The 26155-nt window shown below is 38.9% G+C and overlaps 1 protein-coding gene across 1 annotated transcript; it reads right to left on the bottom strand.

The window, feature by feature from the left end:
• Positions 1–106: 106 nt before the first annotated feature.
• On the bottom strand, positions 107–24749 carry pwp2h (PWP2 small subunit processome component). Its single transcript, XM_062054679.1, has 21 exons — positions 24554–24749; positions 20494–20606; positions 18432–18526; positions 18260–18359; positions 18034–18177; positions 17825–17960; positions 14826–15055; positions 14595–14738; positions 11649–11719; positions 11439–11575; positions 11198–11346; positions 10976–11123; positions 6786–6936; positions 6536–6716; positions 6307–6454; positions 6119–6227; positions 3972–4037; positions 3674–3892; positions 3351–3501; positions 3203–3277; positions 107–343 (listed from the first exon to the last, which is right to left on the bottom strand). Exons 1-21 carry the CDS (start codon positions 24569–24571, stop codon positions 172–174), a joined length of 2757 nt encoding a protein of 918 aa, XP_061910663.1. The 5' UTR covers positions 24572–24749; the 3' UTR covers positions 107–171.
• Positions 24750–26155: the final 1406 nt, after the last annotated feature.

Below are 26155 nucleotides of genomic sequence, written 5' to 3'. Positions count from 1 at the left end.
GAATACATATATATTTTCAAATCACATTTTTTTACTTAACTAAATTCAAATATAATGTGCAAAAAATGCAGAGTACAACAATAAATACAAAACAAGTTTAAATATATATGTGACATGTTTATTAAAAAAAACGTGGCATGTTCATTAAAAAATGTGGCATTGATACAAAGCCTAAAGTATCATCTCAGCATCAGTCAAGGAGGCCTGGCTCATCCCCTCAGACTGTTCATCATCATCATCATCATCCTCGCTGTTCTGTTCATCCCCCTCAGCTGCCCTCTTCATGCCCCTCTGCTTGGACAGAGCCACAGCATAGCGAATGTTGTACATGTTGAAGTCACAGCTGACGAGACAAATTACAGGTAAAAATTAGGCATGTCCGATAATGGCTTTTTTGCCGATATCCGATATTCCGATATTGTCCAACTCTTAATTACCGATACCGATATATACAGACCTGGACATAGTCTGGACTGTATACAAATGCTTATTTTGAAAATGTAATTTTGTTTACAGATTATATGCAATTTGTTGTTGAAGTTCCCAAATTTTGAGTGTACATGAATGAAGGTGTGTGTTGCTGACCCCAACCTGGACATAATCTGGACTGGACCTGGTTTTTAAGAACCCTTTAAAGGCCTACTGAAATGAAATGTTTTTATTTAAACGGGGAATACCAGTCAAGAAACAGAAACTAAGCAGTGATGAGAACCGATAATGGCTTTTTTTAAAGGCCTACTGAAATGAAATGTTTTTATTTAAACGGGGCTTTTTTTAAAGGCCTACTGAAATGAAATGTTTTTATTTAAACGGGGAATACCAGTCAAGAAACAGAAACCAAGCAGTGATGAGAACCGATAATGGCTTTTTTGCCGATATCCGATATTCCGATATTGTCCAACTCTTAATTACCGATACCGATATATACAGACCTGGACATAGTCTGGACTGTATACAAATGCTTATTTTGAAAATGTAATTTTGTTTACAGATTATATGCAATCTGTTGTTGAAGTTCCCAAATTTTGAGTGTACATAAATGAATGTGTGTGTTGCTGAGCCCGACCTGGACATAATCTGGACTGGACCTGGTTTTTACGAACCCTTTAAAGGCCTACTGAAATGACATTTTTTTATTTAAACGGGGATAGCAGATCCATTCTGTGTCATACTTGATCATTTCGCGATATTGCCATATTTTTGCTGAAAGGATTTAGTATAGAACGACGACGATAAAGGTCGCAACTTTTGGTCGCTGATAAAAAAAAGCCTTGCCTATACCGGAAGTAGCGTGACGTCACAGGAGGAAGGATTCCTCACAATTCCCCGTTGTTTACAATGGAGCGAGAGAGATTCGGACCGAGAAAGCGACGATTACCCCATTAATTTGAGCGAGGATGAAAGATTTGTGGATGAGGAACGTTAGAGTGAAGGACTAGAGAGGCAGTGCAGGGTGTATCTTTTTTCGCTCTGACCGTAACTTAGGTACAAGGTCTCATTGGATTCCACACACTCTCCTTTTTCTATTGTGGATCACTGATTTGTATTTTAAACCACCTCGGATACTATATCCTCTTGAAAATGAGAGTCGAGAACGCGAAATGGACATTCACAGTGACTTTTATCTCCACGACAATACATCGTTGACGCACTTTAGCTACGGAGCTAACGTGATAGCATCGGGCTCAAATGCGGATAAAAACAAAATAAAATAAAAACCCTGACTGGAAGGATAAACAGAAGATCAACAATACTATTAAACCATGAACATGTAAATACACGGTTAATAATTTCCAGCTTGGCGAAGCTTAACAATTGAAGCTAACTAACTTAGCTACGGAGCTAACGTGATAGCATCAGGCTCAAATGCAGATAGAAACAAAATTAAAAAAAACCCTGACTGGAAGGATAGACAGAAGATCAACAATACTATTAAACCATGAACATGTAAATACACGGTTAATAATTTCCAGCTTGGCGAAGCTTAACAATTGAAGCTAACTACGGAGCGGCGGCGGGCGTTCTAGCTTTCGACGTCACCCCGGCCGCCATCAGAGTCGGCAAGAAACATATATTTCCCCAAAGTTACGTACGTGACATGCACATAGCGACACGCACGTACGGGCAAGCGATCAAATGTTTGAAAGCCAAAACTGTACTCACGGTAGTGCGTCTGCTATCCAGGTCAAACACAACACAACCTCCTGATTGTGTTGCTGTAGTCCGCTGCTAATACACCGATCGCACCTACAACTTTATTATTTGCAGTCTCCATTGTTCATTAAACAAATTGCAAAAGATTCACCAACACAGATGTCCAGAATACTGTGGAACTGTTTGATGAAAACAGAGCAGTTTGTATGGTGACACATTGGGTACGAATACTTCCGTTGCCGTCGTGACGTCACGCGCAAACGTCATCATACCGAGACGTTTTCAGCCGGAAGTTTCCCGGGAAATTTAAAATTGCACTTTATAAGTTAACCCGGCCGTATTGGCATGTGTTGCAATGTTAAGATTTCATCATTGATATATAAACTATCAGACTGCGTGGTCGGTAGTAGTGGCTTTCAGTAGGCCTTTAAACAATCTAATTTCATGCACAACCAGGTCTGGTGAAGATAAGGTCCTTTTTTAAAAAAAATAAAAAAAATAAAATGAGATAAATAAATTAAAAACATTTTCTTGAATAAAAAAGAAAGTAAAACAATATAAAAACAGTTACATAGAAACTAGTAATTAATGAAAATGAGTAAAATTAACTGTTAAAGGTTAGTATTATTAGTGGACCGGCAGCAAGCACAATCATGTGTGCTGACGGACTGTATCCCTTGCAGACTGTATTGATATATATTGATATATAATGTAGGAACCAGAATATTAATAACAGAAAGAAACAACCCTTTTGTGTGAATGAGTGTGAATGAGTGTAAATGGGGGAGGGAGGTTTTTTGGGTTGGTGCACTAATTGTAAGTGTATATTGTGTTTATGTTGATTTAATAAAAAAATACAAAATAAAAAAATAAAAAACATACCGATAATAAAAAAAACGATACCGATAATTTCCGATATTAGATTTTAAAGCATTTGTCGGCCGATGATATCGGCAGGCCGATATTATCGGACATCTTTAGTAAAAATACATAAAAATTAGCTTCCAAAACAGAATCCATTTGGTGAGACGACGATGACAATACTTACAGTTTGGAAAGATTGTCTGAATGTCTCTGGATGCTCTTCTGCAGGGCTTGCAATGTGGGAAGAAGGGCTCCTGACCTGCACGACAAACACTACCGTGAGATCTTTTACTGCACTGTGGGTTCAACAAGACTTGGACCGAGGAGCAGACCTGTTCTTGAGTTTCTGTCCATGCAGCATTAGCAGGTGCTTAGCCCAAGTCATGTAGAATTGCAAGTGACCCGATTTCTCCAAACATGTGGCCACAAAGCCGAGCAACTTCTCAACGTAGATGTCTGGGAGCGTGGCACAGATTACTGGAACTGGGGGGGCAAATATTCAAAACAACGTCACGTTCACATATAAATATAAATGAACAAATATACACTCTTTGTAATAGATAGACATTTTTCTGGAGGTTATCTCTAACCTGCCACGACACAGTGGTTGGGAATCACTGCAGTAGAACAGTGTATTTGATATTGGTTCACTCACTCTGCTCGTGCGGCACGGTCTCCAGCACCTCAAGCTTGAGGGCCTTTTCATTCAGGCGAAATGCAAGAACAATAGCTGAAGCCCACTCCTCAAGTCGTAGTTGTGTGCGTATGCTGGCCGGTGTCACGTCCAAGTCAAGGTCGTATGGGTCAAACACCAACGATCCGTCAAGGGAGTAGATTAGCAGGCCCTCGGTCGTTGTGGCTGCCCAACTACGTCCTGAGAATAGACATACTTTTGTCAAATGGCCAATTTGTTGTGTGGTCAGACACAACACACCCATTCTTCTGTCACTTACCTGTTGGAGAGAAGCGCAGCGAGCTGACTCTGATCTCAGGCTTAAAGTGTCTGGAACTCATATCCCCTTTGAAAAAAAAAATGACAGAATTAGGATCTCGACATAACATGTTGTTATTCTTTTTGCAGTTTGATCACACATGTAAGTATTTCATATATACACAAAAACATCACAATCCAGGACATATTAACTTCAGCCGGGATGTCAGGAGAGAAGGTCAATTATCCTAAGTCTCCCGCAAAATATGGTAAGAGTTGGCAATTCTGCCAATACTAATACTTGGTAGAGCTCAGAGTGCAGGCTCAAAATAATGCCAGATAGTAGCAGGCTGGTCCCTCCTTGCTAATTAGGGCTGGGCGATACGATAGTCAATGGCGTTTTAAAATCGTGTTTTTATCATCTTCGTCTTTTAGTGAAGGTAAAACCATTTTTATCTTTTAACCTTTTCGAACAAGTCGTGCATGCTTTTATTTCAAGTCGCCTGGACTACTGCAATGCACTTTATGCTGGCATTAGCCAAAAAGCTCTCTCCAGGTTGCAGTTAGTCCAGAACGCGGCAGCACGACTTTTAACGGGGGCCAGGAAACGCGAGCATGTAACCCCAATTCTTCGGAGTTTGCACTGGCTCCCTGTTCATTTTAGAATTGATTTTAAATCCTTGCTGTTTGTTTTTAAAGCTTTACATGGACTGGCACCTCAGTATATCTCGGACCTCATCCAAATTTACACTCCTGCGCGCGCTCTGAGGTCCGAGAGCCAGCTCCAGCTCGTGGTGCCCAGGACGAGACTTAAAACCAGGTCGGCCCTAAGCTCTGGAACACTCTGCCCCTCCATGTTCAAACTGCTCCCACAGTGGAGTGTTTTAAGTCTCGTCTTAAGACCCACTTTTATTCTTTGGCTTTTAACACTACGTGAGTTGTGTGGTCTTTTGTCCTCTGTTGTCCTGTGTTTTTTATAAATTTTGATGTGTATTTTACTGTCTTAATTGGTTTTACCCTTTAAAATCGTTTTAAATCATATGTATTTTTTCTATTGTTTTTGTACTGGTTTTCTATTCATTTATTCTTTGTTTTTATACAGTCATTGGAGTAGCATAATATTGTTTTTAATATTGCTTTTAAAATTGTTTTTAATATTGTTTTTAACATGGCTGTGCAGCACTTTGGAAACATTCTTGTTGTGGAAATGTGCTATATAAATAAAGTGGATTGGATTGGATTGGCTGTCCAGAGTCGGGACCAGGGGTGGACCGCTCGCCTGTGCATCGGTTGGGGACATCTCTGCGCTGCTGACCCGTCTCCGTTCGAGATGGTCTCCTGCTGGCCCCACTATGGAATGGACTCTCACTATTATGTTAGATCCACTATGGACTGGACTCTCACTATTATGTTAGATCCACTATGGACTGGACTCTCACACTATCATGTTAGATCCACTATGGACTGGAATCTCACTATTATGTTAGATCCACAATGGACTGGACTCTCACTATTATGTTAGATCCACTATGGACTGGACTCTCACTATTATGTTAGATCCACTATGGACTGGACTCTCTCACTATTATGTTAGATCTACTATGGACTGGACTTTCACAATATCATGTCAGACCCACTCGACGTCCATTGCATCCGGTCTCCCCTAGAGGGGGGAGGGTCCCCCACATTTGTGGTCCTCTCCAAGGTTTCTCATAGTCATTCACATCGACGTCCCATTGGGGTTGTGAGTTTTTCCTTGCCCTTATGTGGGCTCTGTACCGCGGATGTCGTTGTGGCTTGTACAGCCCTTTGAGACACTTGTGATTTAGGGCTGTATAAATAAACATTGATTGATTGATTGGTTGATAATGTTATAGATTAAAATTAGATTGACGTGATTACAAAACATAACAATATGACTGTAATTAATTAATCGGGATCATCTGACACCTTTAATTCAGACCTCTCTAAATTGTCTTTTCCAAAAAAAGGCACAATTTAGCAACATTTTCTGGTCTGATTGGACTTATTTTGAAACATTCAACATTAAAGCACAAATCACTCGACTAAACAAGAAGCAAACCCGCTGATAATAACACTTGTGATTAAAAACATTTTGTCCTTGTCCGAGATGCCAACAAGGCTTCTATATAAGCGGTGAAGTCTTACCTTTTCTGACCCCAGGTAGACTAATGTTGACCCCATCTCCGTCCCCGGCTCCCTCGTCCACAAGGGCGAGGCTGCCGAACTCGGTCATCTTACGTCGGTCCAAGAACTCCTAAAAGGTAAAACGCGACCACAACTGTCAAATCCAGAATTCTCACAAGTCTTCACATGAGTCAAATGAGAAGCTTGACCTCCATGGCATCGAAGGACAAGTTGCATGAGATCTCAAACTTCTTTATGAGCATCTGCTCCCTGACATTGTAGATGCAGACAAACTTGGACTGGCCGCCACTCAGGATGGACTCCCCGTCGGCAGAGTAGCACAGTGACGTGAAGCACCTAGACGTGGCACGCATGTCATTTTTAGGATTTGATATGGTGACTCGAGTTGAAAATAACGGACCCAATCGTGCTACTCACCTGCTCTTGGACATCTGCTTGGCGGTGACTTTATCGGTTTCCTTGCGGCCTGTCTCCAGGTCGTGACGTCCTGCCACTGAGCCAACCTGCGCTGCCGTGTTGGGGTTCCAGAAAGAGATCTCGCCATTTAAAGAGGCAACTGCCAACTCTTGACCATCAGGGCGGTAAGTCACTGACAGAGCTGAGGAGAAGAAAAAGGCAAAACACTAAGAATATTTTTAAATATTCATTGCGAATGACGATTGTTTACCGTCGGCGGTGAGGTGAAGCGTCTCCTTCACTTGCCAGCTGTCCATCATGTCCCACAGCCGAATTGTACGATCCCATGAGGCGCTGGCTAAGATGGACTTAACTGGACTGAAACACAAGCAGCTGACGGGACCCTCATGACCACCTAAAACCTAAGCATAGGAAGGAGGAGGATGGCGTTATCGTTAGAGATGTCCGATAATATTGGACTGCCGATATTATCGGCCGATAAATGCTTTAAAATGTAACATCGGAAATTATCGGTATCGGTTTCAAAAAGTAAAATTTATGACTTTTTAAAACGCTGTTGTACGGAGTGGTACACGGACGTAGGGAGAAGTACAGAGCGCCAATAAACCTTAAAGGCACTGCCTTTGCGTGCCGGCCCAATCACATAATATCTACAGCTTTTCACACACACAAGTGAATGCAAAGCATACTTGGTCAACAGCCATACAGGTCACACTGAGGGTGTACGTATAAACAACTTTAACACTGTTACAAATATGCGCCACACTGTGAACCCACACCAAAAAAGAATGACAAACACATTTCGGGAGAACATCCGCACCGTAACACAACATACATTAAACACAACAGAACAAATACCCAGAGCCCCTTACAGCACTAACTCTTCCGGGACGCTACAATATACACCCCCCGCTACCTCCTAACCCCCCGCCCCCACCTCAACCTCCTCATGCTCTCTCAGGGAGAGCATGTCCCAAATTCCAAGCTGCTGTTTTAAGGCATGATAAAAAAAATAATGCACTTTGTGACTTCAATAATAAATATGGCAGTGCCACGTTGGCATTTTTTTCCATAACTTGAGTTGATTTATTTTGGAAAACCTTGTTACATTGTTTAATGCATCCAGCGGGGCATCACAACAAAATTAGGCATAATAATGTGTTAATTCCACGACTGTATACATCGGTATCGGTTGATATCGGTATCGGTAATTAAGAGTTGGACAATATCGGAATATCGGATATCGGCAAAAAAGCCATTATCGGACATCTCTAGTTATCGTCATTCAAATTACTACCAATTAGGGCTCTGCGATGTGGCCTTAAATCTTAATTGCAATATATATTGCAGCCTGTTGCCTTAACAATACATATCACAATATATGATTTGAAATGTATAGTAAATAATAATATAAAAAAAACCAATTCAAAACGGTTACAAAGTCTCCTCAATTGGCTGTTGACATATTGGAACATATTGCATAATTTCCTGTATTGTTTTTTGTATTGTTTCAAAATTATTATTAACCTATTTAATGTTAATATATGGGTATTTTCTGTTGTAACATGGCTCTATCAACACTTCCGTTAAAATGTAATGATCAATTATTCTTCTGTTGTTTGGATACTTAACATTGTTTGTGGGCCATTGATTGATTGATTGATTGAGACTTTTATTAGTAGGTTGCACAGTGAAGTACATATTCCGTACAATTGACCACTAAATGGTAACACCCGAATAAGTTTTTCAACTTGTTTAAGTCGGGGTCCACTTAAATTGATTCATGATACAGATATATACTATCATATATACTATCATCATAATACAGTCATCACACAAGATAATCACATTGAATTATTTACATTATTTACAATCAGGGGTGTGGAGGGGGGGGATATGGAAAGCAAGTAGTGGACATAGAGAGAGAGAGAGAGAGAGAGAGAGAGAGAGAGAGAGAGAGAGAGAGAGAGAGAGAGAGAGAGAGAGAGAGAGAGAGAGAGAGAGAGAGAGAGAGAGAGAGAGAGAGAGAGATCAGAAGGCATAAGAAAAAGAAAAAGTATCTGCATTTGATTGTTTACATTTGATTATTAGCAATCCGGGAGGGTGTTAGTTTAGGGTTGTAGCTGCCTGGAGGTGAACTTTTATTGCGGTTTTGAAGGAGGATAGAGATGCCCTTTCTTTTATACCTGTTGGGAGCGCATTCCACATTGATGTGGCATAGAAAGAGAATGAGTTAAGACCTTTGTTAGTTCGGAATCTGGGTTTAACGTGGTTAGTGGAGCTCCCCCTGGTGTTGTGGTTATGGCGGTCATTTACGTTAAGGAAGTAGTTTGACATGTACTTCGGTATCAGGGAGGTGTAGCGGATTTTATAGACTAGGCTCAGCGCAAGTTGTTTAACTCTGTCCTCCACCTTGAGCCAGCCCACTTTAGAGAAGTGGGTAGGAGTGAGGTGGGATCTGGGGTGGAGGTCTAGAAGTAACCTGACTAGCTTGTTCTGAGATGTTTGGAGTTTACATTTGAGGGTTTTGGAGGTGCTAGGGTACCAGGAGGTGCATGCGTAATCGAAAACATTTGCTTACCGATCCAATACCAACTAGTTACGGGGGGCAGTATTGGCCAAACCAATGTTAATAATAATAATACATGAAAATGTTCAAGATCGTTGAAGGATTACATTTTTCATCACAATTATAATCAGACAGAAACAAAGAATGGCTGTGCAACAATTAGCAACTAAATATTAAAATTATTTCCTAATGTTTGTTGGCCCTGCGATGAGGTGGCGACTTCTAATAATAATAATAGATTTTATTTGCAAAAGCACTTTATATTGAACAAACAACCTCAAAGTGCTACAGTGCATTTAAAAAGCAACAACGCTAGAACCACCAATAGCTGCCCCCAACAAGTAAAATAAATAGTAAAAAAATTTAAACTAGAACAGCCTAATGGCTAGAACTAGCATATATCTAAAAAAAGGCTTTTTAAAAAATGAGGGTTTTTAAGCCTTTTTTAAAAGCGTCCACAGTCTGTGGTGCCCTCAGGTGGTCAGGGAGAGCGTTCCACAGACTGGGAGCGGCGGAGCAGGAAGGCCGGTCTCCCATAGTTCGGAGCTTTGTCCTCGGAGGTTGGAGGAGGTTAGCCTGTCCGGAGCGGAGGTGTCGTGTGGAGGATTTGGGGGTGAGCAGTTCTTTGAGGTAGAGGGGAGCATTTCCATGGAGGCACTGGTGAGTTAGTAGGGAGACTTTGTATTCAAGGAAGTCTGTGAAGGGATTTGAGAGCCGGTGTGATGTGGTCGTATTCCCGCACTTTCATCAGGATCCTAGCAGCACTATTTTGTAAGTACTGCAACTTCTGGATGTTCTTGCTGGGGATCCCGACAAGAAGCGAGTTGCAGTAGTCTAGCCTAGTAACTTGTCCTGGGTGTAACCCGCCTTCCGCCCGAGTGCAGCTGGGATAGGCTACAGCACCTCCAAGAAGGACAAGCGATAGAAAATGGATGGATCGGCTTTGATTTAAACACCTTGTTTTTTGCCAGAGCCCTACTGTGTCTTGGGACTTATTTCCTAAGTTTGAAAACAATAACAGAAACAACAAAATGTTTTTCGGTAGTAAAATTACTGTACTATCAACAATGGTAAATTATCTGTATTTATATAAAGCTTTACTATAACGGTATTGTTACTGTCGATATTTGTATCGATCCATCACCGTTTGTTTACATTCAAGAGCTACAGCTTAGCGGTTAGCATGGCTTATTGTACCCTCCTACGGTGTTTAGTGTAGAATGTTTAGCTGTTTATCGTCCTCCAGGGATGACACTTGTAATAAACGTAGTTTATTTGCCGCCATGGAGGCGAGGATTATTGACTTAGAAGTGGCTTTGCAGAATGCTACAGTGAGCTTAAGACGCGTTCATTCGCTTGTCACTGTAAAATTTACAGGCTCCGCCTAGAATATGTCATCAACATGCATTATCACGATTTAACAACGGTATTAAAAACTCAATCGTCGGCCAAATGTATATCATTTATATCATCTATATCAGTGGTCCCCAACCTTTTTGAAGCTGGGGACCGGTCAATGCTTGAAAATTTGTCCCACGGACCGGGGGGGGGGGGGGGTTATTATTATTGGGATTTTTTTTCATAAAGAAATACAATCATGTGTGCTTACGGACTGTATCCCTGCAGACTGTATTGATCTATATTGATATATAATGTATATATTGTGTTTTTAATGTTGATTTAATTTTTAAAAAAAAAAAATAAAAAAATAAAAAAAAAATTCAATTGACAATTTAAAAAAAAATTATTATTTTTTTTTTTTAATTTAATTTCTTGCGTGGACCGGTACTAATCGGTCCGCGCCCGGTGGTTGGGGACCACTGATCTATATTGCGCAACCCTACAACCAATGCTCTAAAACAAGTGCGCACCTCCAGAAGTCTTCCAGTCTGCATGGACCACAAGAAGATCTCAAAGGAATCCTGAGCTCCTGCGCTCACCAGCTCTCCGCTGACATCTACTGCAAGGGACGAGAACTGCGCAGGCCGAGGCGACGTGAACGTGCGGAAGTTGCGGTACCTTGAGCGGGTAAGTAAAAGCAAGTAAGATCACGTGATGGGTTTATAGGGCCGTAATGTCTGACGCTTCGTTACCTGTGTAGGTCAAACGCTCGAACCGTCCCGTCCAGGGATGCGCTGACGACGACAAAGCCACTGGAAGTAAATGTGACGTTGGTGATGCTGCTGGTGTGCTCTGTGAATGTCACGAAGCAAAGGCAGCTGTTGGTGTTCCAAACTTTGACCTACACAAATAGAGGACATACTTATAAAAGAGGCCTGTCACTTCACAATTTTAACATATAGCTCCTCATTGTCTTCTTCTGGTCGCACTCACTTTTCCATCATCTCCCCCTGTGGCGATGTACTGTCCGTCTGGCGAGTAAGCCAGTGACGCCATGTTGTTGAAGTGTCCTTGTTGCTTGAAAACGTACGACTCACTCTGCCACTCCCACACCAGCAGTTGACCCATCCCTGAAACGTCGGCATCAGTTCAGCCCAACGTGAAATTCCCAAGATAAAAAAATTAAATAAAAACAATTCTCACCTGAGCAGCCAAATGTGATCCAGTCACCGGAGCTGTTTAGAGCTACGGAAGCGATCCTCCGGTCTGAAATACTAATCAAATCAAACTTTTTTTATATAGCACTTTTCATACACAGGCAAGAGGAGAACACAAAGTACCGTATGAAAATAAATAAATTAAAAAAATTGAAGGAAGAGAAGAAAACATATGCACACACGCACACACACATGCACACGCACACACACATGCACACGCACACACACTGGTTATCATTTGGAATGGGGACCAAGTTTTTGATCATCACTTGTGGGGACCACCCTTTCTACAGGTTATGGTGGCATAAAAAAAATTAGGTAAAATGGCCACTGCCCAGTTAGCTCATACACGTCTTTAAATCTCTGGATTGATGAAGTAATGTGCTGATCAGTCTTACTGGGGACCCTGGGGAAGAAGAGTTAATATGGTTCTTGGGGACCAAATTTAAATAATTTTGCATAATTCATACAAATGTGTACGTGACTACTGAGGACCATTAAAAAAAAAAAAAAATCAAATGAAATATGACATGATCCTTAGAATACAGCACTACAGCTGTCCTCTTATAGGAAGTTTCACCACTTAAATGTTAAAGCAAATCCTGCATCTTCTGTGACATTACTGAAAACTGCTATTTAGCAGTAATGAAGTTGTCTGCAACTCCAACTACCATATATAGAAGGATGGAACATTCTGAATGGGAATCATACTTTAAGGTAATAATGTTTTATAATCATACTGTATGAAAATGTCATCGTAAAGAAAAAAAAAATCACTTAGGCATCTTCAGAATGGATATGACTATCCTTTAAAAAGGTTTCCCTTTAGGGGACCTATTTTTTTGTCCCCATACCGTCAGAGGTCCCCTAAAGGTGACTGTGTAAACTAGGGGTCGGCAACCCAAAATGTTGAAAGAGCCATATTGGACCAAAAATACAAAAACAAATCTGTCTGGAGCCGCAACAAATTAGAAGCCATATTACATACAGATAGTGCGTCATGAGATATACATTGAATTGAGATGACTTAAAGGAAACTAAATGAGCTCAAATATAGCTACAAATGAGGCATAATGATGCAATATGTACATATAGCTAGCCTAAATAGCATGTTAGCATCGATTAGCTTGCAGTCATGCAGTGACCAAATATGTTTGATTAGCACTACACACAAGTCAATAACATCAACAAAAGTCACCTTTGTGCATTCACGCACAATGTTAAAAGTTTGGCAAGTGAAAACACGTCCTAGAAAGTCCGAGAAAGTTATACATGTAAACAAACTAAGGTGAGTTCAAGGACCGCCAAAATTAGTAGGACAAAACGGCGCTCACCAAATACTCGAATCAGTGAAGCATGTTTAATATAAACCGTGTGATTTATAACAATTAGGGAGGTTTGTGTCATGTTTGTCCTCCTACAGAACCCATATTAAAACAAAAATTATTATTTTTTTCCATGTCATCTTTTTCCATTTTTCATATATTTTTGAAAAAGCTCCAGAGAGCCACTAGGGCGGCGCTAAAGAGCCGCATGCGGCTCTAGAGCCGCGGGTTGCCGACCCCTGGTGTAAACAGAGCGATGTCCCCATTAAGTAAGCATTGCCAGAACACACACACACACACACACACACACACACACACACACACACACACACACACACACACACACACACACACACACACACACACACACACACACACACACACACACACACACACACACACACACACACACGCACACACACACAGCATTATTGACAATAACAAAACATAGCATGGCACTGAGGATTTAAGGAAAAACGCCACCTTTGAGGCATCTAAAAGGAGAGACACTTAATTTTACAAAAAACATTTCCATTTGCAGGTTTTTGCTGAACATCCTCTGTAGAGATGGGTATAGTTTACATTATAAATGGGTTCTATTATGCAAAACCAACTTTTCTTACATGTTGGTACTGTCTTTTGTGTATTTGGGCTCTGCATAAGCCCCAAAATATTAGAAACAAAATCATGGAGGCGTGGCGAATATACAAATAAAGCAACCTTGCCTTCTTCAAAACACATCCCAAACAGAACTGTTTGGAATTTGAGACTTTAGTAACATATTTTGTCTTAGTTACATAAGCAGAAATCTCTGTTTATGGTAGCGGTTTACCTAAAGATCTTTGCACGAGGCCACCATTTTATCATAGTTGTAAGTTCCTTAATTTTTCTCTATCCTCTCGTTGCGGGGCAGACTGGCTTGTACATGCATTCTATGCTGTTGCCATTTATAATACAAATTAGCGTACTTATATCAGTCTGTAGACTTGTTAAGGAAGCGCTAAAAACTACAACATTGCCTTGAAGAGGACTTTGCCTGGTAAATAAGACTGTGCATCCCGAAGAGACAGTCAGAAAGCGGCTTGTATAGGATCTCTAAAACAAAATATATGCAATTTCTTGACCAAAGCACCACTGTTACATGTTATGTAGACCAAAACAAAGTGTTTTAAATGTATAGAAAAAATTATAATGACCCCTTTAACTCGATACAAGTACCAAGTATGTACTTTAATACAAAGAAACAAAAAACTTGTTATTCTTATGAAATTTTGTGAAATTCAAGTTGAACTGACAAGTATTTAAAATACATCATTATATAAATTCAATGATAACTGAGCAATATTTTCAGGGCATTCATGCAATCGCAACTGGACTGTTTGGTTTGTCCTATAAGACAACTCACCTCTCTAGATCTGACCAATCTAAGTCTAACAAGACTCGATCTGACCAGTGAGTCTATGAGCATGACCTGATGAAGCCTACTTGTATGGGAGACGAAACGTCTTCTAAGAGAAACTGAAAAGTCCATTTGCGTTTGATTGAATGCCACGAGAAAAGAATGACATGGGCACGGGTTTGGGTGCTCGTCCCCCTGTGCCTCTTACCTGAGTGAGTGGATGAGGTTGAACTCCGGGAGTTCATGCAGGTGGAAGATTCCAGAGGCGAAACCCGTCACCAGGATGTTAGTGGGCTTGTGGTAAGCAGCCGCTGTCAGGTTATTAAAGTCGCCTTCTTTGTTGAAAAAATGCCTTAGGTGCGAAATAGAAATGTGTATCACTTACTCTGAAATAAATGCAAGAGAGAAATGTGAAATTTGAATCTGAAAGTTTGCTTACTTGCCCATCTGCTTGTATCGGACATTCTTAGTTTTCTCCTTGTTTTTGAAGTTCTGAGGTTTCCCTCTGATGATCTGCCCTTCTTGAGCTTCCTCCTCTTCCTCTTCCTCCTGGTCGTCACCCTGCGACGGCATCTTGGTTTTGTCCGTTCTTTTCGTCAAAACGAGGCCGTCCAGCTCGGTGTCACTCTCCCAGACACACAACGTGCCGTCCTGGCTGACTGTGTACAGCTGTCGACACAAGCACAATCATGAGGACTGTTCTATCCCATGTGGAAAAACTGAAAGTCAACAACATTGTTTTGCATTGATTGATTGATTGAGACTTTTATTAGTAGGTTGCACAGTGAAGTACATATTCCGTACAATTGACCACTAAATGGTAACACCCGAATAAGTTTTTCAACTTGTTTAAGTCGGGGTCCACTTAAGTTGATTCATGATACAGATATATACTATCATATATACTATCATCATAATACAGTCATCACATAAGATAATACATACATTTATTTTAAAGAGTAAAGACTAGGGATGTACGATGATATCGGACTGCCGATATTATCGGCCGATAAATGCTTTAAAATGTAATATCGGAAATCATTGGTATCGCTTTCAAAATTATCGGTATCGGTTTCAAAAAGTAAAAAGTATTACTTTTTAAAACGCCGCTGTGTACACAGAACAGTGTTTCCCACACAGTCATTTATTTGTGGCGGCCCGCCACGAAAGAATTACGTCCGCCACAAATAAAAATAAAAAAATAAAATACATTTTTTTTTTTTTTTTTTTTTTTTGTCCTGTCCAGCTTCACAGGCAAATCATATAGTTCAGTGGTCCCCAACCTTTTTGTACTTGAGGACCGGTCAACGCTTGAAAATTTGTCCCACGGACCGGGGGAGTTGGGGGGGGGGGGTAGTAATTTTTTTTTTCTTTTTTTTTTTCTCATAAATAAATACAATCATGTGTGCTTACGGACTGTATCCCTGCAGACTGTATTGATGTATATTGATATATAATGTATATATTGTGTTTTTTATGTTGATTTAATTTAAAAAAATAAAATAAAATTAAAAAAAAATGTTTTAAATTTCTTGTGCCGGTCCGTGGACCGATTGGTACTGGGCCGTGGCCCGGTGGTTGGGGACCACTGATATAGTTGATGTAGATGCCCATATCGGCTGTTCAGATTTACTTTACAAAAGAGAAGTGTAGGATACTTCTCTTGTTGCCTTATTTGTATTTGACTTTATTAAATGTATTTATATTAGAAACACAACATGTGTATATAACAAAGGGTGCAAAGTCTGCAGGCAGTAGGAAACACATGGTTAAGTGTAGGGAGTGAAACTAATGGCAGTCTAAAGTTCAAGATTTTTGGAGCTCTTTGTTCAGTGGATCAGATGTTTGATGAAGCTCTGTGTCTATCTACCACCACTACTGTTTTCTGTTTATTTGTTACTGACTGTGGCAGGACACCTCTGCCTCTGTTTCACTTTATGTTGCTGGTAAATAATATGGTTGTAGTAGTAGGCTAAAGTTAAATTATTTAGTATGCACTAATTAAAGGGGCAGAGCTTTAAGAGACATTTTAGCTTTTATATTTTATAAGATATATTTTTTGTAAGAACCACAATTAATAAATATATTTCAGTGAATAACTTATTGTTCAAATCTGTATATAAATATGTACATAAAGTGTTGTAATTATATTGTAAAATGGATGGATGGATGGACGTTTAAAACAAAACTGTTATTATTAATCAGTAAGTATACATTTTTTGAGCCTTTTTAGAGAAAATCATATCATTGTAGTAAATTATGCAAATTACTCGATGATGTCATGGTGACCACGCCCATAGCCACGCCCCCACCGCCACAGGTATCTTGGCAGTTTATGGGAAACACTGCAGACGTAGGAAGAAGTACAGAGCGCCAATAAACCTTAAAGGCACTGCCTTTGCGTGCCGGCCCAATCACATAATATCTACGGCAGGGGTCACCAACGTGGTGCCCGCGGGCACCAAGTAGCCCGTAAGGACCAGATGAGTAGCCCGCTGGCTTGTTCTAAAAATAGCTCAAATAGCAGCACTTACCAGTGAGCTGCCTCTATTTTTTTAATTGTATTTATTTACTAGCAAGCTGGTCTCGCTTTGCTGGACATTTTTAATTCTAAGAGAGACAAAACTCAAATAGAATTTGAAAATCCAAGAAAATATTTTAAAGACTTGGTCTTCTCTAACTGACAAAGAAACAGATAACAGATTTGGTGTCCAGTTCAAAGTGTGACATGATTTATTAAAAACATTTGAGAGTTGACTTTTGTATTTTACATGAGTTATTATTTGTACAAACATGGTGCAAAGTAATTCATGATTTGTCAAAAAATGTTAGTGGCTAGCTAGTTAAAATGGGATATTGTGATTTCACAAGACTGTCTTAGAAGTGATCATTTGAAAATGTTCAATTTTAAAAATGTGCACTTAGAGAAAACATAAAAATAAAGTGTTGCATATTGAAATGTATCTGTTTCTATATGTATTTATTGGGATAAATCATTAAGATGATCAGTGTTTCCACAAAGATAAATATCATTAATTATTAATAATAACATAGAGTTAAAGGTAATTTGAGCAAATTGGCTATTTCTGGCAATTTATTTAAGTGTGTATCAAACTGGTAGCCCTTCGCATTAATCAGTACCCAAGAAGTAGCTCTTGCTTTCAAAAAGGTTGGTGACCCCTGATCTACGGCTTTTCACACACAAGTGAATGCAACGCATACTCGGTCAACAGCCATACAGGTCACACTGAGGGTGGCCGTATAAACAACTTCAACACTGTTACAAATATGCGCCACACTGTGAACCCACACCAAACAAGAATGACAAACACATTTCGGGAGAGCATCCGAACAAATACCCAGAACCCCTTGCAGCACTAACTCTTCCGGGACGCTACAATATACACCCCCCGCTGTGGGAAAGACTGAACAACTCACATCCAGGCTGTCTCTCTCGAAAAAACATCCCACGATGACATCTTTGTGTCCACCCAGTGAGTAGTAGATGAGGTTTGTCCAGCGCTCGGCACCAAACACCCAAGTGGACATGTCTTTGCTGCCGACCACGAAACACCTGCGAAAAGGAAAACAAAAGACAGGCTTTTCCTGCTTGTAGTTCACCAAATATTGTGCGCCTCTTGACTTACTTGGAGTCATCGGTCCAGTCGATGCACGTGGTTTCATCATAGGGGCCGTAGTAACTTTTGTCCAACACAAACGCGTTAAATTCCCGCTGTTTTCCAGGAGCGTGGTACATCAACGCAACGTTCTCCTTGGTGACGACAAACTTCCTGTAAGCAAGGAATAAGACCGTGTTATGTACTGTATCTACACATAGTGGTTGTAGATGTACGTGCTATCAGACATCGTTACCTGCCGTCAGGTGAGAAGCGGATGCTGTTGACAGGTTTGTGAAAATGAAAATGATGAAGGACGGCACGCGTGACAAGACTGACCAACAACGCTGCGCCATCTGAATGTCATACAACATACAGGATTAATTGTCACAACGTCTCAGAAAAGTTAAGAGTGATTTGTTGGCTACCTTCATCCACCAGGATTGCCAGGTTCCCATCGGGAGAGACACCCACACTTGTAATGTTCTTCGTAGTGGAAACTGGTAAAGTCTCTGATGTGTTGCTGAATGACAGACGAGAGTATTGACTTCACTTTTTAAATGGCTCAACATAAATGGCATACCACTGATATATGAATCCAAAAATACTAAATACAAATACGTGAGAAAATATACAACACCGTTCAAAAGTTTGGGGTCACCCAGACAATTTTGTGGAATAGCCTTCATTTCTAAGAACAAGAATAGACTGTCGAGCTTCAGATGAAAGTTCTCTTTTTCTGGCCATTTTGAGCGTTTAATTGACCCCACAAATGTGATGCTCCAGAAACTCAATCTGCTCAAAGGAAGGTCAGTTTTGTAGCTTCTGTAACAAGCTAAACTGTTTTCAGGTGTGTGAGCATGATTGCACAAGGGTTTTCTAATCATCAATTAGCCTTCTGAGCCAATGAGCAAACACATTGTACCATTAGAACACTGGAGTGATAGTTGCTGGAAATGGGCCTCTATACACCTATGTAGGGATGATGTTTGATAAGGAATTATCGAGTTCGAGCCTATTATCGAATCCTCTTATCGAACCGATTCCTTATCGATTCTCTTATGGAGTCCAGATAGGTTGTTGTATATGGAAAAAAACACACAATATTTGGTTTAACAAAAGCTCACTTTTATTATATAATAAAAAAAATAAAATCTAATAAATAAATAAATATTGACTGTTACCCCCCTAAAAAAATAAAATAAAATAAATAAATATTGACTGTTGTTACCCAAAGTATATTAAGTGGGATTTTTCAGAGAAACAAATATATACAGTAACACAAAAACAACCTGTCTCTGTGATCACTATAGGTGTATAAATAATAATATAGTGTTAAATAAAATCAGTTCCTTGGGCACAAAACTGAAAATAATACAGCTCTCCAAAAAGTGCACTTCTGCTGCTATTCGACATAACTGTTTGTTATGATGCTTTGACATTTTTGCACTTTATTTCTTTATTGAAAGAACATTCTATGAAGAGAAAAGTTATTTGCAAATGTGGTTACAATGCTAATAAATGAAAAGTTAAAGCTAAAAAAACAAATACACTTTATTGAGTTAACATTATTTCTTTATGGGGGAAAAATGTTATGAGCTAGAGAATATAACAACTACACTACCCAGCATGCAACGGGAGTTACGAGCATGCGCGGTAGCCCCGAAAAGTGTTGCATGTTGCCACGCTGTGAAAGTAAACGTCAAGAACTCAGCCAACACGCCTCGTCTGCATTATTTATAATTAGACAGACAACACATCTACAGTGTGATTTTGTTTTGTTTACAAGGAAAGAAAAACAAAAGTTAAAAAAGGGAGATGTGTTGTATATATATGTATGTGCTGCGGTTGTTTTAAGAACGTTGCGACAGCTGCCGTAAAGGAGATGCGTTGCTAGCCTGGTTGCTATGTTTCCGGTTGGTCGTAAAAGTGTTGGTCATGTGTTTTACCCTACTAAAATCTCTCAGTAAAGTTATTCGATGGATTATAGCTTTTGTTTTGAACTTTATTACACCTTGGAGCGCTTTTTCCCGTCCATTGTTTTCCTGCTTTCGCTATCTGCGCCTAATGACTGAGCTACGTGACGTCATTTATTGTGATGTCCCACGGAGCATTTCTGGTCGGGACGGGATTCGAATAAAGAATCAACTCTTTTCCTTTACTATAGTGGTCTCGATAACGGGTACCGGTTCTCAAAAAGGGATTCGAGTCCGAGGACTCGGTTCTTTTCTTATCAAACAACCGGGAAAACCGGTTTCGAGTATCATCCCTACACCTATGTAGATATTGCACCAAAAAGCAGACATTTGCAGCTAGAATAGTCATTTACCACATTAGCAATGTATAGAGTGTATTTCTTTAAAGTTAAGACTAGCTTAAAGTTATCTTCATTGAAAAGTACAGTGCTTTTCCTTCAAAAATAAGGACATTTCAATGAGACCCCAAACTTTTGAACGGTAGTGTAGTTGTCTTTAGTTTTATACCACTTACTTTTTCAGGTCGAAAATGGAGACTCTGTTTCCAACCGGACTGATTACAGCGTTGCCATCTTTGGAGAAATGTAAATTCCCCTGACGATAAACCGCTCCAAGCAGATTTGAAAACTTCAAACAAACAAAAGAAAAAAGAATTCATTTTTGTTGAAAGACTGTACATCAGGGGTGTCACGATGGAGAAAAACCTACTCCCACGTAAAATCACGGCACCATAACTTGAAAATAAAGACAACTTCAGATTGTTTTCTTTGTTTAAAAATAGAACAAGCACATTCTGAAAATGTACAAATCAAAATGTTGTTTTTTTTTTTGTTTTTTTACACTTACATGTTGCGGTTTATAGTATTCTATCTCTTTTTGTCGTTATTTATACTTTCTGAATAAATCATGTGATAATTAAAGTTAAAGTACCACTGATAGTCACACACAAACTTGATGTGGTGAAATTACTCTCTGCATTTGATCCATCCCCTTGTTCCACCCCCTGGGAGGTGAAGGGAGCAGTGAGCAGCAGCGGTGGCCACGCTCGGGAATCAAAAATGTTCATCAGTCAACTCATTGGTGTCAATTTTCAATCCATCAAGATAAAAAAAATATCAAAATCAAATTACAGGATGTTATTTATGTAGTTTGCTCATTTTCCTCGACTGGTGCACTAACATCATGTGGTTTATTTTATTGTTTTACATATGTAGCATCATCTACAAAGATACAAATAATTGCTATAGTGACAACTAGTGGACACATTTAGAACAGCAGTTTCTTTCATTCAAAAATCTCGGCTCATTTTTATACTTTGCAAACTTATCCCGCGGGCCGGATAAAACCTGTTTGCGGGCCGTACGTTTGACATCCTTGCTGTACATTGAAAAATCTAGTTAGTTCTTGCAAAATGTGTGCATATTTTACTAGGGGTGTAACAGTACGTGTATTTGTATTGAACCGTTTCGGTACGGGGGTTCCGCTTCGACTCGGAGGTGTACCGAACGAGTTTCCACACGGACATATTAAGTAGCGTAACGCACGTTGTGTAAACAATGCACACCGAGGCACAACACACAGCATGCTAGCAGCTAACGGGCTACGATAGACTGACCATATGTCCTCTTTTCACCGGACATGTCCTCTTTTGTCAGGGCGGAGTTTCTTAAATGCCTCAAATGTCCGGCATTTTGAGTTAAGGTTGCGTGTATTTTCAATGTACGTTCAGGGTTAAGAAGGGGTTGAAAACAAAACAAATTGTGCGCGCAGCAGCATTGGTGAGGGAGGGGCAGAGACAGAGAGAGAGAGAGAGTTATGATAAACGCGTATGTGTCGCCAGGCTGTGCTTTTTATCCATAGATTTATCACATTTAAGTTTTTATTATCTATAGCAGGGGTGTCAAAAGTGTGCCCCGGAGGCCATTTGCGGCCCACAGCTAATGTTTTAAAGGCCCACGGCACATTCTAAAAATACTATTAAAATACGCAAAAACATAACAAAAGTGAAATAAAAAAGCTTAAAGGCCTACTGAAATGAAATGTTCTTATTTAAACGGGGATAGCAGGTCCATTCAATGTGTCATACTTGATCATTTCGCGATATTGCCATATTTTTGCTGAAAGGATTTAGTAGAGAACATCGACGATAAAGTTCGCAACTTTTGGTCGCTGATAAAAAAGCCTTGCCTGTACCGGAAGTAGCGTGACGTCACAGGTTGTGGAGCGCCTCACATCTGCACGTTGTTTACAATCATGGCCAGCAACAGCGAGAGCGATTCGGACCGAGAAAGCGACGATTACCCCATTAATTTGAGCGAGGATGAAAGATTTGTGGATGAGGAAAGTGAGAGTGAAGGATTAGAGGGCAGTGGAAGCGATTCATAGGGAAGATGCTGTGAGAGGCGGGTGGGACCTGATATTCAGCTGGGAATGACTAAAACAGTAAATAAACACAAGACATATATATACTCTATTAGCCACAACACAACCAGGCTTATATTTAATATGCCACAAATTAATCTCGCATAACAAACACCTCCCCCCTCCCGTCCATATAACCCGCCAATACAACTCAAACACCCGCACAACACACTCAATCCCACAGCCCAAAGTACCGTTCACCTCCCCAAAGTTCATACAGCACATATATTTCCCCAAAGTTACGTACGTGACATGCACATAGCGGCACGCACGTACGGGCAAGCGATCAAATGTTTGGAAGCCAAAACTGCGTACTCACAGTAGCGCGTCTGCTATCCAACTCAAAGTCCTCCTGGTTGTGTTGCTGCAGCCAGCCGCTAATACACCGATCCCACCTACAGCTTTCTTTTTTGCTGTCTTCATTGTTCATTAAACAAATTGCAAAAGATTCACCAACACGGATGTACAGAATACTGTGGAATTTTACGATGAAAACAGACGACTTAATAGCTGGCCACAATGGTGTCCCAATATGTCCGCACAATCCGTGACGTCACGCGCAAACGTCATCATACCGAGACGTTTTCAGTAGAATATTTCGCGGCAAACTTAAAATTGCACTTAACTAATCTAACCCGGCCGTATTGGCATGTGTTGCAATGTTAAGATTTCATCATTGATATATAAACTATCAGACTGCGTGGTCGGTAGTAGTGGCTTTCAGTAGGCCTTTAAAGGCCCACGGCAAATTCTAAAAAATACTATTAAAATAAACAAAAACATAACAAACGTGAAATAAAAATGCTTCAAATTTAAATGTAATTTAGAAAAAGTTGCAATGTTGACTAATAAAACAAAGCTGTTTTTTTTTTCTTTCAAACTGTCATTGCTCAAAACATAATATTGAATCAAAATCAATGTTATTATGAATTATTGACCTATCCAAGGTTCCGATTACTTCACGTCAAATATTCCACTAAGAAAAATATTTTTGGTGGAAGATTTTGCAAATTTGGTAAATAAATAACTAGGGATGTCCGATAATGGCTTTTTGCCGATATGCCGATATTTTCCAACTCTTTAATTACCGATACCGATATCAACCGATACCGATATCAACCGATATATACAGTCGTGGAATTAACACATTATTATGCCTAATTTGGACAACCAGGTATGGTGAAGATAAGGTACTTTTTAAAAAAATGAATCAAATAAAATAAGATAAATAAATTAAAAACATTTTCTTGAAGAAAAAAAAAAGTAAAACAATATAAAAACAGTTACATAGAAACTAGTAATTAATGATTATTAAATTTAAATTAACTGTTAAAGGTTAGTATTATTAGTGGACCAGCAGCACGCACAATCATGTGTGCTTACGGACTGTATCCCTTGCAGACTGCATTGATATATATTGATATATAATGTAGGAACCAGAATATTAATAACAGAAAGAAACAACCCTTTTGTGTGAATAAGTGTAAATGGGGGAGGGAGGTTTTTTGGGTTGGTGCACTAATTGTAAGTGTATCTTGTGTTTTTTATGTGGATTTAATAAAAAATAAAAAATAAAATCCGATACTGATAATAAAAAACCGATACCGATCATTTCCAATATTATATTTTTACGCATTTATCGGCCGATAATATCGGCAGACCAATATTATCGGACATCTCTCTAAATAACCCAAAAATGTATATTTTGTTGTTTGCTTACTGTACCGAAAATTAACCGAACCGTGACCTCTAAACCAAAGTACTACCGAACCGAAATGTTTGTGTACCGTTACACCCCTAATATTTTACACATTACATAGTTGTTTACAGTGAAAATAACATTATGCAAAGGAAAAAGAAGGGGTTACATACATATAGGTGCATAATATTTATGCACGCATACATACAGTACATTACATACAATATGTACAGTATTCACCCCTGGAACACCCTTTTTCCCTCTAAACATTTCTCTATTGAAATCCAGACCGATGTAAAATCAAGCAATGCAGCAACAGGATTTATGAACAAATAAAAAGTTTATATAATTTTAGACTGCCGTGCATTTCATGAACGTTGTCATTCATCGGCTAACTTCTACTAGTAGTCATGATCTGTGGGGGAAAGCGATAGGTTTTCTGACGAGCACTCACCTTATAAGCAAACTTCATTGCGATCGATATTCATGTATGTAAATATAACGACTTTAGTTATTTATAAATAAACATTTATTAATACTTTACAGGCTAAAATCCCACCGGTGCTGCTTCTCACACACGTGTATGGGGTGTGTTGACACTTGACACTTCCGCTCCGAGTGGAGTCGTCAGCACCAAACAGGCGCCCTCTGCCGGCAAGGAGGATGGTCAGTGTATGTTTTGGTCTTCGAAGTTTATTTTCATCAATTTAAAATTTAATTTGAAAACCAAAAAAAAAAAAAGTTTTATTTAAATGGTATACTTTATGTGACAAAAATAAAAATACCAGTGAGCAGAAACAAAAAACTGACCAAAAACAGATGTTTTTCTGCAACACAGGAACCGGAAATTGCTGTTTTTGAAGACGAGACAGCATGTAAGAAAATAATGGTGAACCCGACCTGTTTTTTGTGCCGCTCACACTGGTGAATGAATGATGAATGAGTGATAGGTGGTGGTCGGAGGGGCCGTAGGCGCAAACTGGCAGCCTCACTTCCGTCAGTCTACCCCAGGGCAGCTGTGGCTACAAATGTAGCTTACCACCACCTGATGTGAATGAATGATGGGTTCCCACTTTGAGTATCTAATAATAGAAACGCGCGATATAAAATCTAATCCATTATTATTATTATTATTATCTTTTTTTTTTTTTGTGTGTGTATATATTTTTAATATAAATAAATACATTAAAAATATATATATGTATATATATACATTATTGTATTTTTTAATTTATTTATTTATTTATTTATATTTTTTGCATTCTTGCATTTTTATTTTTTTATTTTTAAAACCTTTATCTATAATATTCAACATTTACATACAATCAAATAAATAATAATAATAACCAAAACAAGTACAGAAACAGTACAAAACAGCGCCAGGGGGTTGTAAACTCAATGAACCAATTAAAGAAGAATGCAAAAAAATATATATATAAAAAATATATATATATATATAGCTGAGATAGGCTCCAGCAACCACCGCAACCCCGAAGGGAACAAGCGGTAGAAAATGGATGGATGGATGTATATATATTTTTTGTTTTGTTTTGTTTGTTTGTTTTTCTTCATTATTATTTTTATTCAAAAATATAATAAATATATTTAGAATATAAATAAATAAATAAAATAAATAAATATATATATATATATATTTTTTTTTTTTAAAATTTATTTATTTATGTATTTTTTTTGCGTTCTTGCATTTTTATTTTTAAAACCTTTATTTATAATATTCAACATTTACATACAAGCAAATAAATAATAATAATAATAATCAAAACAAGTACAGAAACAGTACAAAAACAGTACAAAACAGCACCAGGGGGTTGTAAACTCAATAAAGCAACTAAAGAAGAATGCAAAAAATATATATAAAATATATATATATATATATATATATATATATATATATATATATATATATATATATATATATATATATATATATATATATATATATATATGTGTGTGTGTGTGTGTGTGTATATATATATATATATATACAGTATATATATATTTTTGTTTTGTTTTGGGTTTTTTTGTTTTTGTTTTT

This window comes from Entelurus aequoreus, linkage group LG01 (assembly GCF_033978785.1).
Source record: "Entelurus aequoreus isolate RoL-2023_Sb linkage group LG01, RoL_Eaeq_v1.1, whole genome shotgun sequence".
Taxonomy (NCBI): domain Eukaryota; kingdom Metazoa; phylum Chordata; class Actinopteri; order Syngnathiformes; family Syngnathidae; genus Entelurus; species Entelurus aequoreus.
Note: the sequence above shows the minus strand (reverse complement) of the source record. Positions and strands in the feature narration are given on the sequence as shown.

What these genes read in the sequence shown, in the direction of transcription:
- pwp2h (XM_062054679.1), bottom strand. An exon ending in GCTGCGCTTCTCTCCAACAG is followed by an intron (nt 3,893 to 3,971) that starts GTAAGTGACAGA and finishes GTCTATTCTCAG; the next exon opens with GACGTAGTTGGGCAGCCACA. An exon ending in GACCGTGCCGCACGAGCAGA is followed by an intron (nt 3,502 to 3,673) that starts GTGAGTGAACCA and finishes TTGCCCCCCCAG; the next exon opens with TTCCAGTAATCTGTGCCACG.